Source organism: Impatiens glandulifera, chromosome 1 (assembly GCF_907164915.1).
Source record: "Impatiens glandulifera chromosome 1, dImpGla2.1, whole genome shotgun sequence".
NCBI lineage: Eukaryota > Viridiplantae > Streptophyta > Magnoliopsida > Ericales > Balsaminaceae > Impatiens > Impatiens glandulifera.
The window spans coordinates 125,806,201-125,826,558 of NC_061862.1; the positions used below are offsets into that span (position 1 = coordinate 125,806,201).

Below are 20,358 nucleotides of genomic sequence, written 5' to 3' on the forward strand. Positions count from 1 at the left end.
AATATGATAAGATGTGAAATGGGGATTTGTGGTTGATTTGTCAGGGATAAAAAGCCGATAATATAAGGAGATATCGAGAATTAAAAATATATAAATGAGATATTGATTAACTGGAGTATAAACATGTGTGTGGTCATGAGATTAGAGGTCGAAATTAGGATTGGTGAGATAAAGAAACATATAAAAAAAAGTGTGAGTCACAAGATGATAAATCAATTGGGGAGATAGATGTTTTATTTAACGAGGGATAAGAGGTGTGTGAAAGTGTGTGTAATGTCATAAGAAGTGATGAGATGAGATGTCGATTGAAAATTTGGTGGTTGGTTTGCCAAAAATGGGGAATAATTTAAGAAGTCGGTAACAAATGAGATATTAGTGGTTAAAAATATAAGAATGAGATGTTGATTGACCGAAATGTAAAAAGTGTGTGAGGTCACGAGAATTGAGGTTGATTGTGATAGGTGAGTTATTTGTCGATGGACAAAGAAACATATGAAAAAGTATGAGTCATAAGATGAGAGATCGATTGAGGGATTGGTGTTGGTTTGACGAGGATAAGAGGTGTGTAAAAGTGCGTGAGGTCACGAGATGAGATATTGATTGAGATTTGGTGGTTGATTTACTGAAGTGGGTAAAAAAAAGGTTGCGGTAATATAAAAGAGGATGGTAATAAATGAGATATTAGTGGTTAAAATATTTGAATAAGATGTTGATTAATCGAATTGTAAGAGTATGTGAGGTCCAAGATTTAAGGTTGATTGAGATTTGTGGTTAATTTTCCAAGTGGATAAAGAGGAATATGAAAAAGTCTAAGTCACAAGATAAAAGGTCGATTGGTGGTAAAAGAGGCCGCGGTAAGGGTAAAAATTATGAGATGAGAGGCGAGATTGATAGGGATAAGAGACCGATAATAAAGGAGATATCGGTAGTTAAGAATAACAATGTTAACTTGATTATTACTAAGAAGAAATCTATGCTTCTTTTAAGTGTTTTTCAAACTCATAACATTATTATTTTTTTGAACTTTAGATATTTAATAAATTTTAAAATAGACGTTGACATTAAATTTTAGATTGTACATAATTTTTACAAACTAAAACTAATTTAAAATTAATTAAATTTAAATAGTATTAATTTTATTTAAACTATTTATAAATAAAAAACATTTTATTTATATTCTTATCTGTACAAACACACAGAATTCATGCTAGTTAAATTTATTGACACAATTATTTGAGTTATATGTTCCTATGCATCTTAACAATTGGCTCAATAAATTGGATTGGAGGTTTGTTGTGGCCATCAAAATAGATTCATAGATAGAGGTGTTCAGTATTTAGTCTGAACCGAATATTTGACCAAATTTGAATTTCATTTTTGGTTTTTGAATCAAATTTCAAACCAATTCGAATTCAAATACGGTTTTCGAATTGGTTTTGAGTTTGGGTTTCAACTCGAAAATAAAACCGAAAACCGAATTCATTTTTATTATTTATTCTTCCAAAATTAATTTAAGAAAAATCTCAAAATAATCAAATTAGAATAATTTGATTTCAAGATTTAATAATAAAAGAAAAAAGAAAGAAAAGCACTACGGGTCTAGTGGTAGAATAGTATCCTACCATGGTACAGACTCGGGTTCAATTCTCCCGGCTTGTACAATTGATTTCAAGTTATGCTAGTTCTCATTTATTTCAAAGAAAATGAATTCAAATTATTCGAACCAAATATCAAATCCGAATTCGGTTCGTTTGAATTAGAAATTATTTGAATTCGGTTCAGTTTTCAAATTGGCTAAAAAAAGTAAGAATTCGATTGAATTCAGTTCGGTTTTCAAATTGACTAAAAAAGTAAGAATTCGAATAAACCGATCCGATGAACACCCTTATTTATAGAAAGAATGAATTCTACCCGAGATGTGTTAATTAGAAGAAAAAAGAATGAAGTAGGATTTAGTTTTTTTCCACTAGGGTGTATTTTAAATATATCTTTGAGAAATTTGTAGTAAATAGTTAGCCTTAGCGTTTTTTTTCATTTTTTCTAATTTTTTGTCTCAATAATGTTTTTTTTTTATGTTATTTTTAACGTTGTGTTCAAAAGATCATTTATCATATTTTGTATAGTAAATATGAGATTTTTCATTTTATATTAAATGTTGAAGTTGAATCATGTGAATGTCATCCATTCCACATCTACGATCAAACAAACAAATTAAAGAGCATTGGTTTGGTTTGGTTTGGTTCAATTCATTTAGGATCAATTTTTATCCAGGGAAATTGAAATTAGGACAAATTAAAAATATAAGAACTTTCCACACAAAAAAATCTCTCGATGGACATTATAATTTCAAGTTAGTGGAGGTGGGCATTAGGGCTGCAAATGAGTCGAGCTACTCGTGAGTCACTCGCGAGTCGCTCGGTCAAGCTCGGTTTGAGCTTGACTTCGACCGAGCTCGAGCTGACTCATTTAATATTTGAGTCGAGCTCGAGCTGACTCATTTAATATTTGAGTCGAGCTCGAGCTCATATAATGGTTGTTCGATGCCTTGTCGAGCTTTTTTGAGCCTCATAGTACATAATATATATTTTTATATATTTAATATTTAAACTCAAAATTCAAATAAAATATTTTTTCCTCTCTTTCTCTTCAAAGCCCATATGAATACCCACAATCCATAAAGTAAAACCCTAATTCCTAACATATCTACTCTTCATCTATTCATTTTCTTCTTTTTCCGTCTTCACATCGATCTCATTCAGAAGAGGCTTACAGATAATTAAAATTATTTTCACTTTTATAATAACTATTGTTTTTTCTTTATATTTAACTTTGATTTTTTTTACCTTAGGAATCCAACAACAAATAAAGGAAAAAACTATTTTATTGGTTAATTCATTGATAAGGTATCTTGTTTGTCATTTTTTCACATATTAAAAGCAATTTAGGTTTATATATCTTGTTTAAATGTATTAAGAGAAATTAATGCTTCGATTATTCTATACATAATCTATACATAGGTTGGATGAATATATAGAATAACACTGATTGATGATAAAAAAGACGGAAAGAGATAAAAAAAGTTTAATAAATTATATATAATTAAAGTATATTATATATAATATTGAAACAGATAAAAAAGGATTAATATATTATATATAATAAAAGTAATATTAAGGATATAATAATTAGTTTAGTATAAAAAAAATATGGTTAATATATTATTTATGATAAAAGTATATTATACTTAATATTAATATTGAAAGAGATAAAGAAAGTTAATATATTATATATAATAAAATAAATATTATGGATATAATAATTAGTATATTATATATTATAATATATAATATATTACGGATAAAAATGGTTAATATATTATATATAATAAAAGTTTATTATATATAATATTGAAAGAAATAAAAAAATGTTAATATATTTTATATAATAAAAATATAATATATATAATATTTAAAGAGAAAAAAAATAATATAATTATTATATATAATATGAAGAGAAAAAATATATATTATATATAATATGTTTTGAGAAAAAAATATTTATAAGATTAATAATATGTATTATAATATATAAAAAATTAATAAATTTTTGTTATAAGTTAGATTCTTATTATAATGTTTGAATCTTGTTACACTTGCACCTAAATAATTTAAATATATATAATAATATATAATAGAAACATATCGAGTTAATAAATCGAAAACATTATTTGTTAATTAACTTATATCTATGAATAAACTGCAAACTCTACTTTGTGGGTGATTGACTTCGACATATAAACGGAATAAAAAAAAAATACTAAAGTAAATTTTCAATATAAAATTCTTATGTTACATAATGAATTTTATCACCTATTTAATTGATTTTTCATTTTTTCAGAAAGAGAAGACATACCAAGAAGTTTTGTTGCCGGTATTTACCTTTTAAAGTAAGTTAAATTTTAGTTATTTATTTTAACATTTATTTTTTTTATATTAATTACTTTTAATATTAAGCATTTCATATTATTGAATGTAGGTAGTTGTACGTGTGATATAATTGAAGAACATTAGTTAAAAATGATTAATATATTGAATGTTCAAACAATTTATATAGTTTTGTTCTTTGATTTTTGAATTTTATGTTTTAGAATTTTGATTAGTAATGATGATTTAATGTTTTGGATTATCGTGTTTTAGAATTTTGAATAATTATGATTGTTTTATATTTTAATTTTGAAATATCATGTTTTAAATGTTTAATATGTATGAAAATTTGATATTTTAAATTTACAAATAAATTTGGTTCGAATTCGAGTTCGAGCTCAGGTTTGAGCTTGAAAATTCAATTTTTGTTCAAGTTTTCAGGTCGAGCCGAGCTTGTAGGTAATATAGTCGATTCGAACTCGAGATAAAATTTATAAGCTCGTTCGAGCTCGAGTTTGAGTCGAGTTAATAAATACTTAATCGAGTCGGGCTCGAGCTCCAGCAAGCTTAAGCTCGACTCATTTGTAGCCCTAGTGGGTATGACTAATATTGAGAAGACCCAAAACAATGCCTAAAATTCTGTTGGGGTTAGCTTAAATTGTTTTGGGTTTGACCAAAAATAAAGCCCATTAGGGTATTTCATAAATTAACACACAAAAAAAGAAAAATTCACTTTCTCTCATATCTTTGCTCCCTCTTCTCTGTACACTCTATTCTCTCTAGAGAAGGATTCCGACCAACATCCGACCAATCAACTAGGTTAGTTCGTGAAGGCGAGAATATCATCCCTTCTTTGGTTCTTCTCTGATCAACAATTTTAAGCCACACCCAGTTTTCTTTTACCTCTATTTTTGGCTGGCCATCTTTGAAGATGATGATGATATATGTCGTAATGACAAGTTATGATAATGTTATTTGATGTTTCTTATTAGATTACTACTATGCTTGTATTGGACAATATTTGTATACTCATTTATATAATGGATGATTTAAGTGGCCTAAGGTCCCGTGGTTTTACCTAAATTGGAGTTTCCACGTAAGATCTCGGTGTCTTGTTTCTTTGATTGTTTGAAAAACTCTTTGGCTTAATTGAATTGATTGCCCATTTAATTATACATAAAGAGAAGAAAAAAGTTTTAGGCCTTAATTTCTTATAACTTGTCTATTTGGATTGCTAGACAAATGCTTTTATTCGTTTTCTCTAACAAACCCAACCCAACTATTAAAGGACATTGAAGTATAAATACACAGTGAATTATTATTTTCATATTCAAAAGTAATTTATGTTAATTTTTAATTGTAAGGACAATATTTTCTTGAAATAATTGAGTCCAAGCATTTGAGACAAATTAGAATACTTCCAAATGAACATATGAGAAATCAAATGTCTCCATTTCAGTTGCAAAATTTGATTTTACTTGCACTCAATATTATTGTCCTTTTGATAGTACATTGTGTTGTATTATAATAAAATTATATAATATCAATTATTATTGATTTTCTTTAAAAATATCGCAATCAAATTTTTATTTGAAATCTTCAGAATGATGGAATATAAATTTAATAAATATTTTATTAAATTTAATTTGTCCAGAGATTTGACTTCACAATCTTTTAAGAACCAAATAAGTTAAAAATAAATTACCCTCAATTTACTTAATCTTATCCATTTAAAGGGATTAGAGAATCACAACTCACTCTCACATCAACTATTTAATTATTTCACCACTTTAACACCACCTAATTGAAATGATGGTATACTTATTTCACCAGCACTGCAATTTGAGGATAAGGACGAGGCCAGTTAAGCAGCGCCTACCTTTAACCCACATAATAAATTTTTTTTTTAAACTTATTGTACCAAAATTTGGATTATAAAATATAGCAAATTATTTTAAATATTATTATTTTTTTTTATAAAATATGGATGATGTTAGAATAAAATAAAAAAATTATATATAGATATAAAAGTTAAACAAAAAATATGATTTTTTTTTATTAGAACACTCTAAACTTTAGGGGTCAGTTGATGTTACAATTAAATTACATTTACAATTCACGATATTTTTTTTTTAAATTTTTTACAGAAAATTAAAATATTAAAATATTATAATTAAACTAATTAAAAATTCAAATAATTTATATTTATTAAAACGATATGTTTTTAAAATCATTAAAAATCACCCAAATAATCAAATAAGCTATTCATGGATAGTCTTCGTATATACTTTTTGATTACGATATTCGAAACAATAACGATTGATTCAACCTATTCAAGTTTGATATTATTCAACTTATTCGAAAGAATAACGATTTAGGTGTTGATATATTTAATTGTTCAAGCTTATCTTTTATATTTGTTTAAGATTATATAATTTCTTTGTTAAATGCTCAATTAAGTTTTATTTTTTTTATATTAGGGATAAGTTATTTAATTACCTTATTATTGTATCATCTTACTTGCTATTTAAGCTTTTATACAAAATCCAATAGCTAGCCTTAATAAAATAAGAGAGTTGTAACCTATTGTTACATCACAATTTATCATTTGGAAAGAGACCCACAATCATTATAAGTAGTATCCTGCCATAGTATTTAATTTCATTGTTTTCTGAACTTGAGAGATAATAATAGCAGCAGCTTAAGGCAAGAGATATATATCAATGGTGCCATTGAATGTCATTATATTATCAAATGAGTTTGTGAGGCCATCTTCTCCCACCAATTATCCTTTCAAAAAATATCACCTATCCATGCTGGATCAATTAATACCTAGTTTCTTCGTCCCCACAGTTTTCTATTACCATCACCAGTTCCAAACCACATCCATCGCACAACTTGAACTCATCTCTTCCCGCCTTAGAGAATCGCTCTCCCAAACCCTGACCATGTTCTACCCTTTTGCAGGGAGGCTCAATAGAGGCGACAACTCAATAGACTGCAACGACACGGGCGTTCGATATTTGGAGGCGAAAGTCGATTCAATGATCATGGACGTGATCGAGTGCCACGAAACAGAAATGGTTGACCCGCTCATACCCAACTTGATGGGAAATGGTGAAGAAGAAGATGAGATTTTCGCAATCCAAGTTAACTACTTTAACTGCGGAGGTATCGCAATTGGCACCTATGTCCCACATAAGATTGCAGACGGGGTCTCATTTTTCTCATTCATGACATCGTGGGCTACCATATGTCGTCAACATGATAACACGATTAATACCTTGAAGCCGAGCTTTCCCTCATCATCCCTCTTTCCGCCAAAGGAGAAACACGACTACAATCCTCAATCCGAAGACTGTAAAGAGACCCTTGTCACTAGGAGGTTTGTTTTTGACGCAAGTAAGATAAGTTCAATGAGAGAAAAGGCGAAAATTGATCATGATCATCCCATTCCAACCCGAGTGGAAGTAGTATCGACTTTCATATGGAAGTACGCTACAGTCGATAAGCCTGACAAACCATACATCACATTTCAGGCGGTGAACCTAAGGAGCCGAATGGTGCCTCCATTGTTGGAGCATGCAATTGGGAATCTCGTTGTGCTGGCATATGCATATTGCAGCTACGAAGACTCGAATGATTTAACAGTGATGGGAAGGAAGGTGAGGGAAGGGATCCGGAGAATTGACGACGAGTACATAAGGCGTATTCAAGGGGATGAAGGGTATGCAGTGATGATGAAAAATTGGATGAAGGTAGAGGAGCTGTCAACAAGAGAGGATGCCAATATCTTTAAATTTAGCAGTTGGTGCCGGTTTCCAGTTTATAATGTTGATTTTGGTATGGGGAAGCCTGTTTGGGCGAGCTTAGGCAGTTTGATCAACAAGAACGGCGCTATTCTACTGGATTCAAAATGCGGAGAAGGTATAGAGGCATGGGTCACTATGAATGAACAAGACATGGCTCGTTTTCAGCACGCTTTTGTTAGAGCTAATACATCATCATCAACGTAAATTAACTTGCATCAACTAGACATCATTCCATCTAATCTTTCAGCTTTGAAATATAAATTTGTTGTTATGTATTTATATAATTAGTTAATTTACATATTTCAAAAAAATAATATATATATATATATAATTAAATAAAATAGAATTTTCTTTTATAAAATATTAATATATTTACATGTAAAATTTGTCTGAATGGTATATAATATACTAAATTTCGATTGGTAAACAACTATTTTCTCACCTCAAAATTAAAATAAATCTATTTGGTAGTATGATAATCATACTTGATTACTAAACCAATAGAAAAAAAAATCGGAAATAATTTTCAAGATCGACTTTAAATGATCATTTGAAACCGGTTTACATATCAATTTTTGAAAATACTCAGAATTCGGATAACCCAACACCTTCAGAATTATCAATTTGGATGATAATGAATTTTAAGTATAATATTGTGTTACGACTTGTTTCGTAAGGTGTGTTTTGGATTCAAGAATCACGTTCTTGATCTATAAGACCGGTGAAATTCTACAATCAAAGGGCAGCGGAAGGTTTTCAATAGAGAATTTGGGGGGAGGGAATAGAAGAATCAAGGGTGCGAAGAGAAATACTGTTGGTCTATACCAAACAGTCCATAGTAAATAATAATAGATGAATATGGCAGAAGTTTATATCTTCATTATTCTATTCATGGGTCCTTGGGGAAGAAAGATCAGCCTTATATAGGTGATGTCTTGCCCCATAATATTCGGTTACAACAACTTTAAAAGAATAACAGAATTCTGTTTGTAATGTAGAAAAAGAAAGCAAAACAAAATAATAAAACAATCAAAACAGAAATCTGGCCCATGTGCACCATAGGACCGAGACCGGGTGTCGAAAAAGGTTGCTAGAATTTATTCTAGGACCGAGGCCTTGATTTTAGACCCTAACATTATCTCCCCCTTCGAAATTCGTCGACCTCGACGAAAAAGACCGTGGTCGGTCGAGTCTACCGAGCCTCTAATGCGCATGCTGAATATTTCAAAGAATTCGGTCGGACTTCAGCAAGACCAGCAAGTGTCGGAGTCTAGGACCGCATTTCTTAGAAGCCTTCGGTCTTCCTGCTCCACGACCAGTCCTTCCTTCGACCCAGCACACCAAGTGCAGCAAAAGGGTCATCTTTCTTCCGGGCATACTCTAGAATGTCTTCAAATAACCAAGTCCAGTCCTTTATCCAGACCAGCAACACATGCGCAACAACATGGCCATGTCTTCCGACTACCTTCCTGGCTGGTATTCAGTTGTTGGGTTGCTGGGTTAGCCCTTTGATTATTTTTTGGAAATTTTCAGCAACGTTTTCCAAAACAAGTGAAACAGTTTGGCATTCGTTTTTGCTCTTTATTTGTACCGTGGCAGCAACATTTTGATTTTCCAAGGCCTTTTCTAGCTGGCTTCCTTGTATTTTGTTGACCCGCGACCGAGGGGCACCTTGCTGGACCGAAAAAGTGTGCAAGAAAATGACACGTTCGTCCCTTGTTTCAAGCACCAAAGGTGGGACATAAAAATCTGATTCTTGGACGGGTTCTTGAACGCTTTCTTGGACTTCTTGATGATCAGCTGGGGCCATGAAGAATCTGGATTTGCACCTATGATTGGGCTCCCAATTATCATTGCAAGTGTAGCGCCGGTCTTCCTTGGGATCGGTCGTCTGGTTTGTGCTCGGCCAGACCGTGTTAACAAAGCATGATTTGGGCAGCAGCGACGGTTTGGCGTTGTACAAGGGCTTGCGACCGAATCGCATCAAAAGATCTTTCTTGAATTTAAGCCACGTCAATGCTTCCATATGGTTGCGATTCCGCAAATATGATTCATGCCACGTTTTTACCTCTTTTGAGAAGTGAGTGCGGACAATGTCAATCTTGGTGGCATCATTCGTCTTGCTCTCCCTAAAGATTTCCTCGGCAAATAAGAGCCAGCCCTCCAAATCAGTCCCATCAAATTCAGGAATATTAACATTTGTGAGCCGAGTTGGAAGAAGGTGGTAAGAAGCAATAATATGGGGTCGGGTGCGGGGATCTTGGACATTATTAAACGCACCTTTTTCAATGGCTGTAAAGCTTTTTCCAGCAGCATACCTTCTGTCCACATTTTGCAGAAAGACATTGTGCAAGGCAGCTTGTTCGGTCAACTGTTGTTGCAGGGCAGCATTCATGGAGGCATATTGTTGGGTCAGCCCTTCGAGTAGGGTCTTAAGATCATCCATCTTTGCTGCTATCTGGTTTCTTTCATTTGAGAATCGTCTTGCTCTGATACCAAGAATGTTACGACTTGTTTCGTAAGGTGTGTTTTGGATTCAAGAATCACGTTCTTTATCTATAAGACCGGTGAAATTCTACAATCAAAGGGCAGCGGAAGGTTTTCAATAGAGAATTTGGGGGGAGGGAATAGAAGAATCAAGGGTGCGAAGAGAAATACTGTTGGTCTATACCAAACAGTCCATAGTAAATAATAATAGATGAATATGGCAAAAGTTCATATCTTCATTATTCTATTCATGGGTCCTTGGGGAAGAAAGATCAGCCTTATATAGGTGATGTCTTGCCCCATAATATTCGGTTACAACAACTTTAAAAGAATAACAGAATTCTGTTTGTAATGTAGAAAAAGAAAGCAAAACAAAATAATAAAACAATCAAAACAGAAATCTGGCCCATGTGCACCATAGGACCGAGACCGGGTGTCGAAAAAGGTTGCTGGAATTTATTCTAGGACCGAGGCCTTGATTTTAGACCCTAACATATTGCTATTGGGAAAATTGTATATAACAACAATTTCAAGGCTTGTTTACACCCAAACATCATTTTTCATAAAAGTCGGAATTTGGGAAATTTAATACGTTTAGATTAACCGGTTTGGAAAATTATGAACTTTAAATATAATATTTTTCTTTTCATGAATTTTGTGTAGAAGACTTTCAAAAGGGCAAAAGAGTCAAAAATCGAGTCAAATCGAGCAGTTCAAAGCTAGGTCAATGGAAGTCAACGCAGCATTCTCGCACACCCAAAATTTCAAAACGCATGAGTGACTTCATCATGGCGTCAATAAGCGCCTCATTTGAAAAACTCTCAAATGCCCTTTGTTTGAAGTTTCTTTGACTAAAGGAAGATCAACAAGGATCCTTAATTTCAAAAATTCACTTAGACCTCTACACTTAATGGTTTTGGGTGTTTTGGGAAGTTTTGGAAAGCCTAAAAAGTCCTCTACAAGATCCGTTAAATGTTAGGATTTGTATCTCTCAAATTCGACCTGCTTGAAAACAATCTGTAAAAACACAAGAAAGAAGAACACAAGAACACACAGATTTATAGTGGTTCACTCAAATTGAGCTACATCCATTTCAGCCACCATCAGATTTACTATGAAGAAGAAGAAATAATACAAAGTTTTTGCCTCACACTTTATCTCTCTATAATTCTTTCTTGACAATGTAAACCCTTAATAATCATATATTTATAGGGTAAACATTCAGGTAATAAACCTAAATAACTTTGGTCAGGCCCAAGCCCAAAACCAAAAAGAAAACCCAATAAACTCTAATTAACAATGTAGAATTTATTATAAGTGTAGGCTCCATAACTCAACACTCTCCCACTTGGAGACTAACTTCATAATCTCTCGATCGGTGGCGGCTTTCCTTCCAATGTCTTAACGAAGAAGACCAACTGAAGTTGCACACAACTTCAGTTTCTCATTTGTCACAGATTTTGTCAACATATCAGCTGGATTCTCACTCCCGGGAATCTTCTCAAAAGCTAATACTCCATCTTCTAAAGCTGAACGGAAGAAATGATAACGAACTTGTATATGCTTCGTCCTGCCATGATAAACAGGATTCTTTGCCAAATGAATGACACTCTAACTGTCGCATCGCAACATACTTCCCTCGTAGTCTTGACCCAATTCTCGCAAAAAGGGTTGTAACCACATCATTTCTTTAGCAGCTTCATTCACAGCAACATACTCTGCCTCACAACTAGAAAGAGCAGCAATCTTCTGCAATTTTGAAACCCAACTGATTCCAGTACCTTCTAGAGTATAAATATACCCTATTGTGCTCTTCCTACTATCAACATCACCACCATTGTCAGCATCAACATATCCTTCCAAACCCATATTAGACTTTCGAAAACATAAAGCGAGACCGTGCTTCCTCTTAAGTATCGTAGTATCCACTATACTGCTTCCCAATGTTGTCTACCCGGATTGCTCATGAGTCTACTAAAAACTCCCACTACATGTGCTATGTCTGGTCTTGTGCAAACCATCGCATACATAATACAACCAATGGAAGAGGCATACAGAACAGTTGCCATGTAATTTTTCTCCTCCTCTGTTGAAGGCGACTGATCTTTAGATAGTCTGAAGTGACTAGCTAAGGGGGTAGTAACTTGTTTTGCATCATACAAGTTGAACCTGCTAAGAACTTTCTTCACATATTCTTCTTGTGAAAGCTTGAGAACTTCTTCATCCCTGAAAATTCTCATCCCAAGGATTTGTTTAGCAGCACCCAAATCCTTCATTGTAAACTTTTCAGAAAACTCTTTCTTGAGCTTGTTAATCTCATACAAGCTTGCTCCAGCAATAAACATGTCATCAACGTAGAGAAGAAGAATAATGTACGATTTATCAAACCTCTTGATATAGCAGCAATGATCAGCTTCACACCTCAAAATTGTTACTTTTCATGAAGCTATCGAACTTCTTGTACCATTGCCTTGGAGCTTGTTTCAAACCATACAGACTCTTATGAAGCTTACACACAAGCTCATCTTTTCCTTTGATTTCAAATCCTTCTGGTTGTCGCATGTAAATCTCTTCATCTAAATCACCATGAAAAAAAAATAGTTTTGACATCCATTTGTTGAAGATGAAGGTCTTCTTTCACAACCAAACTCAAAATAGTTCTGATTGTGATCAATTTAACTACCGGAGAGAAGATCTCATTGTAGTCAATACCTTCTTTATGTTGAAATCCTTTCACAACCAATTTTGCCTTGTACCTCATGGTTTTATCATGTTCTTCTTTAATCCTGAAGATCCATTTGTTGTGAAGTGCTTTCTTTCCCTTTGGTAGCTCAGTGAGCTCCCAAGTCTGATTCAACATCAAAGAGTCCATCTCATCTTTCATAGCAGACTCTCACTTAACTGATTCATCAGATTGTATTGCTTCCTCATAACATTCAGGTTCACCTCTATCTGTCAACAATATATAGTTCAGAGATGGAGACCACCTCTCAACTGGTTTTCGATTCCTTGATGATCTTCTCAACTGTATAACCGGTATTTGTTGATTTACCTCTGGGGCCACGTTCTCAACAGTTTCATCTCCAACAACACATTGTTCTTCTTCGATAGTCGGTATATATTTAGCTGAAAAATCTCTCAAATCGATTGTACCAGTCTCTTATAACTTGGAATCATCATCTGATGTCTTCCCAACACAATCTTTGTAGAGAACATGTTCATTGAAGATAACATTTCTGCTACAAATGATCTTCCGATTTTGATTATCCCAGAAACGAAAACCAAACTCGATATCACCATAACCAATGAAAAAATATTTATTAAACTTTGGATCAAGCTTGCTCCTATCACATTCATTAATATGAACATATGATAAACAACCAAACACTTTCAAATAAGAAAGGTTTACCTTTTTATTGCTCCAAGCTTCTTCAGGAATTCTGAATTCAAGAGGAACATAGGGTCCCCTGTTTATCAAATAAGCAACATTATTAATAGCTTCTGCCCAGAAAGTTTTAGGCAGCCCTACATGCAATCTCATGCTTCTAGCACGCTCGTTCAATTTTCGATTCATTCGTTCAACTACTCCATTCTCTTGAGGCGTTCGGGGAATAGTCTTCACCATACTAATCCCATTCACAGCACAATACTCTTTGAAATCTGAATTGATATATTCACTTCCGTTATCGGATCTCAAGCACTTAACTTTCTGATTTGTTTCATTTTCAACCAATGCCTTCCATTTCTTGAAAATAGCAAATACTTCAGACTTATGCTTCATAAAATATACTCATACCTTTCTTGTCGAATCATCTATAAACGTCACATAGTATTGTGATCCGCCAATAGAAGAAACAGATGTAGGTCCCCACACATTAGTGTGTACCAACTCTAGTTTTTTTTTCTTGAGCTCCTTCCCAATCTTTAAGAAACTCACCCGTTTCTGTTTTCCAATAATGCAATTTTCACATAATTGATGTTCAACAGACTTCAGTTCTGGAATCTGTCCATTCTTCAAAAGAATCTTCATCCCTTTCTCGCTCATATGGTCCAACCTGCAATGCCACAGTTCACTATTCTTCAAGTCATCAACTACAGCAACAACTGTTTCTCTGCAAGTTGAAATCGTGTACAACGTTCCAGTTTTGTGACCTCGAGCAACAACAATTGCTCATTTAGTCACCTTCCATGCACCATTTCCACAACTGAAATTGTGACCTTCTTCATCAAGTTGTGTAACAGAGATCAGATTGCGCATTAAACCTGGAATGTGTCTCACCTTATTAATCTTCCAAACATAACCATTTGCCATCTTCAATTTGATGTCCCCCATGCCAACAATATTTAGTGGCTCACCATCTGCGAGATAAACTTTCCCATAGTTTCCAGCCACATAATTCTCCATTAATTCTTTGTGGGTAATGGTGTGGAAAGACGCTCATGAGTCCAAAACCCATGAATCTATCGGGCTATCAACAGACAGAAGTAAAGCATCAGTGACAGATTCTGTAACAATGTTGGCTGCATCATTTTTATCATCACCATTTTTCTTCGGTGCTTTGCAGTTCCTCTTTAAATGACCCTGTTTACCACAATTCCAGCACTTAAATGTTCGCCTAGACTTGGACTGACTCCTCCTGCTCCTTGACATAGATCTGCTCTTACCTCGGTTGAAATTTCTATCATTATCTCTACCCCTGTTTTCCACATTCAGAGCAGAACCTTTGAATATTTCATCAGAATCAATTTTACGAACCTCTTCAGCAAGAATACGATCTCTAACTTCAATAAATTTCAGTTTAGCATTTCCAACTGAATTATTAATTGCTGCCCTCATTGGTTCCCAACTATTTGGTAGAGATGCTAACAAAATCAGGACACTAACTTCATCCCCAAAATCAATCTCAACAGATAGCAATTGATTCACAATTGTATTGAATTCATTCAAATGAGCAGTGATAGAAGTACCATCAACCATTCTTAATTAAAAGAGTCTTTTCATTAAGTGTACTTTGTTGTTAGCAGATAGTTTCTCATACATATCAGAAAGAGCTTTCATCAGACCCATGGTGGTATTCTCCTTTGCTACATTGTGAGCAACCATCTTGGCTAGCGTCAATCAGACAACTCCCAAAACCTGTCTATCAAGGAGTTTCCATTTAGTTTCATCCATCTTCTCTGGTTTCTCACTCAAAGGAACATGAAACTTCTTTCCATAGAGATAATCTTCAATCTGCATTCTCTAGAAGGCATAATCTGTCCCATCAAATCTTCCAATCCCATGTCCTATACTGTTCTAACTTGCCATTATTTCCAATGCTCAGATCTAGCCTAACTGCTCTGATACCAGTTGTTGGGATTTGTATTTCCCAAATCCGACCTGCTTGAAAACAATCTGTAAAAACACAAGAAAGATGAACATAAGAACACACAGATTTATAGTGGTTCACTCAAATTGAGCTACATCCACTTCAGCCACCACCAGATTTACTATGAAGAAGAAGAAGAAATACAAAGTTTTTGCCTCACACTTTATCTCTCTAGAATTCTTTCTGGACAATGTAAACCCTTAATAATCACATATTTAAACCCAAATAATTTTCGTCAGGCCCAAGCCCAAAACCAAAAACAAAACCCAATAAACTCTAATTAACAATTTAGAATTTATTATAAGTGTAGGCTCCATAACTCAACATTAAATTTATGTTTCAGATTGAAGCTCTTAATCAAAAGAAATCGACGACACAAGACAAAGCGTCGGGAATATGATAAAACTTAACACGCCTACGGTTATAAATTCATTATTTGAGCCTCAAGGCTTCATTATCTTTTTTGCCTTTTGTGTTTAGGTTCGGCTTAAAAGTCTTTGATCAAGATTTTCAAAATAAAAAGATGTGTGTATGTGTTGAAAATCTTTTAATTTTAATTGCAATTTATAAATTTCATAATAAATTTGTAAGAACTAAAAATCTACATACCCAATTTCTAAATAAAAAATATTTTGATTTATTTTCGAATAAATAAAATTAAAATAATTAATAAATAATTAATTATAATTAATTAGTCTAATTATTGTGATAATTAAAATATAATTAATTAAGAAAAATGGCCAAACAAAAAATTAAATTATTTGGGATAAATGTTATACTTATTTTATCTTAAAATAATTTTAGAAAAATTAAGGATTAAAATAAATAATTTAGGATGAAATGAGGTACCCATTTCATCCCCAAAATTATTTATTTAACCCTAAAATATACAAAAACAAATAAATAAATTGGCAAAATATTTTTCATATTTATTTTAATATTTTGTGTATTTAAAAAGATCAAAATTAAATCCAAAAAGTGAAAGAAAAATCAATTTAAAACAAACCCTTAAAATTTTAAAATAAAAATAAAATCGTAATCGGGTGTAGCCGAAATCCTAAAAGAAAATTACAGGAAAAACCACGTTCATTGGATAAGCGTTGGATTTTCATCTAACGCATCAACGCACTCGCGATGTAGCAAATCAACTAACGTGAGCGTTAACTCCGTCATCTAGAATGTGACGGAACAACTAAAATGTGGATGGAACGCTAATATACCGCTCCATGTCCGCGTTCTCACCCGAAACGACGTCATTTCACGCCTTAATCGTCTTCTCCAACGCAATCACCGGAAGGATAAAGGATAAGAACAAATCCATCTTAGATTTTTCAAAGATGGAATTTTCTCCGCTGTCAACCAAATCAGCTAGTTCGAAAGGTGAAATGGTCACCCTATCATGGTGATCATTTCCCCTACATATATAGGCAGAATCACTAATTATTCCGGAAAGTGGAATGAAGAACAACCAAAATGTCATTTATGTCTTTTGGCTTATTCGATCCACTTGAAGCCTTCACCGACTTCAGGAGGCTAAAAGTCATTGGAGACTCTAACTTGGTCATATCCCAATGCAATGGAACGTGGCAAGTGAAAAGGGAAAACTTGAAACCCTACCATGCCCGCCTGACCAAACTCATGAACAAATTCGATCAAGTATCATTTGTTCACGCCATAAGAAGTCAAAATCGCTTTGCGGATGTCCTGACTACTTTGGCAGCCATGACTCAAATTTGCAATGGAATTAAAGTCAAACTATTAAAAATCCAACAAAAGAAACAAATTGCTTTTGAATCGAGAGTAGTAATTTCATGTGAGAATGCTGCTAAACCCTGGTACGTTACTTATTAGAAGTATATCGAATACGGAGAATATCCTCCCCACTTCCGAGCTAAGGAATGACGGGCGCTACGTCAATATTTCTCCAACTACCCTTGGATCGTCAACAGGTTTTACCGTCGATCTTTCAATAGTCAATACATGCTCTTATAGATAATCTTGAATCCAAGAGGATCATGGAAGAAGTACATGCATGAACATGCGTCCCATACATGAATGGAATGAATTTAGCCAAGAAAATACTCTGTTTAGGGTATTATTGGCAAAACTTTAAACAAGAATGTGTTAGTTATGTAATGAGTTGTTATCAATGTCAAATCTATGATAACCTGAAGCATACACTAGACTCGCTCCTCTACAATATGACATCCAACCCCTTTCAACATGGGACATTAACATCATCAGAAAAATCTATCCCCACGAGTTAAATGGACACGAGTTCATACTCGTTGCCTTAGACTACCTCACCAAATATGTTGAAGCAGCCTCCTACAAGGTCTAGAAATCATCTTCAGTGACAAACTTCATCTGAACTAGTATCATCGCTAGATATGGAGTTCCTCACGCCCTGATTTTAGACAACTGTCGATACTTCCAAAGAAAAGTGTTGCAATTGTTCGACGGGTTCAAGATCGATCATTTCAATTCATCGCCCTATAGACCCCAAACTAATGGTGTGATCGAAGCGGCAAACAAAAATGTGATTATGATCATCAAGAATATGATCATCACATATAAGGACTAGCATGAGAAACTTCCATACGCCTTATTTGGATATCGTACAACCGCTCGAATCTCGATTGACAAAACTTCCTACTCCTTGGTTTACGGCATTGACGCCGTACAACCCATCGAAATCGAGATTCCAATCCTAAGAATACTCTTAGAGAGCTATGTTATTTAAGAAGACTATCTCAAATCTCGATATGACTAACTAACATTGATGGAGATTATGATCTTAAACGCTTTGTGTAAAATTCAAGCCTATCAAAAATGCATGTTAGATACCTTCAAAAAAAGGTAAAACAATGCATGTTAGATTCCAATCCTAGAAACCTTAAAGAAGGTGATCTAGTTCTCAAGCAGACCTAGAGCTCATAGACTCTAAGGGCAAGTTTCGACCCCAATGGGAAGGACCCTTCCTAGTTAAGAAAATCCTCTCTAGAGGTGTTGTCCATTTATCTAATATAGAAGGCGAAGAGTTCATTGTACCAAAGAATATCGATGCGCATAAAAGATTATTGTAATATCAAGCTACATATAGAATGATTTAAAGCTCGACCTTAAAGAAGCTTATTTCAATAAAATCCAATCCAAAATTTTGTATATCTTGTAACATGGACAGATGACTCATTTCGAATTATGGAGACCCGATTCTTCTCAATACAGAAAAATAAAGGAGAGAAGATACATAGACAAACTAAATGTTTGCGGGCTCGGTCTAACAAAAAAATAAATAAAATCCCCTAGTCCATACCTTAAGAGAAAGAGATAATCTTTTGAGAAAAGAAGAAAACCTTGATCTCATGCTTGAGCCAATGTGACAGATTTTTGGAAATAAGTAGCGGTAAAGCTAAGAACACCGCTTCCATTCGAGTGATATTCTTAGAAATAAAACGAGGACTTCACAATAACTCTGATTCAAGAGATATCGATTATAAGTTGTTTTTCGCTTGTAGGCGATTATACTAAGAGTAACCCTTCATCGATGGTTTTTGAAGAAAAAGAATCGGAATAAACCCCATAAAAGCGAGGCCTAAAGCCCTAAATTGAGAAAGGACACCTCATCGTTACTTTTGTTAATAAAAGAGAGGTTTGAAAAACTCGATGCATTGGAAAAAAAACAAAAAATGAAAATGCAAAAAAGAGAACCGTCATAAGCCTATAAAATCTCTAAAAATTTAAAAAATGTTTCTATGTTGGTTGAGGTATTTAAATCACCATGCGTGCTCACTCATACTATATTCATGATTGCTACGGTAAGAGCATAATGTATCAATTCTACTAGATACACCCCGGAAACGAAAAAAGAAAACGGCTCAAATGGTTGAGGTATTGAAATCACCATTTGTTGCTCACTCATACTCTAGTCTTGATTTTTATGGTAATGGCAAGGATGTAATGATTCTACCAGATATACCCGCGAGTCAATAAAAGAAAAAATGGTAAATGAAACCCAAAGTAGAAAGTCGATATACCTCTCTAAAAAATGTGTTTTTGCGATGAGTGGACTTCAAGAAATGTGGTTTACGACCGAGCAACTAAAAATAAGTTGTATACTTGTCAAAACGTCTAAGTTTTGACCATCTTCTTCGAGGTTTATGATTATGGGTAATCGTTTGTACATGAGATCGAATTTATAGTTGATATTTCGAAAGTTGGAGAAAAAAGAAATGTTATTCCTTGATGAAAGAAAAATCATCACAAAGGAAGAAAACCATGTTCAAAGCCTAGCCCTGAATACGTTTTGAGTTCGAAAATGTCATAATTCATTTTGAAGGATAAAAAAAGGAAACAAGGATAGGAACTTGGCAACATAAAAATATTTATTTGTCTAAAAACATGAATCATTTATCCATAAATAAAACATGAAACCATCGACTAACGGATTTCAACTAGCTGTGAAGGACAAGACTTTGTTGAAATATTCCTTTAAAATTCATAAAGCCAAGACCGATACTGTAAAAACGAAATAAGCAAAATTGAGTCTCCACAACCCTATTTGTCGATAGGTACGTGAGATCATTCGTACACGATCTCGTTCAAACCATAATTCTATTTAGATATCCAACCCTATTTGTCGGAAATTACGTGAGATCGTTCGTACACGATTTCAAACCCTAATTGTAGTTAGGTATCCAAACGCGATCTGTCGATAGGTACGTGAGACCATGAGTACATGATCCTGTTCAAATCCTAATAGTAGTT

General features: G+C 33.6%; 1 protein-coding gene across 1 annotated transcript; it reads left to right on the forward strand.

The window, feature by feature from the left end:
• Nucleotides 1-6,646: 6,646 nt before the first annotated feature.
• Nucleotides 6,647-7,939, forward strand: LOC124942446 (stemmadenine O-acetyltransferase-like). Its single transcript, XM_047482961.1, has one exon. The coding sequence runs from the start codon at nucleotides 6,647-6,649 to the stop codon at nucleotides 7,937-7,939; it is 1,293 nt and encodes a 430-aa protein (XP_047338917.1).
• The last annotated feature ends 12,419 nt before the right edge of the window (nucleotides 7,940-20,358 follow it).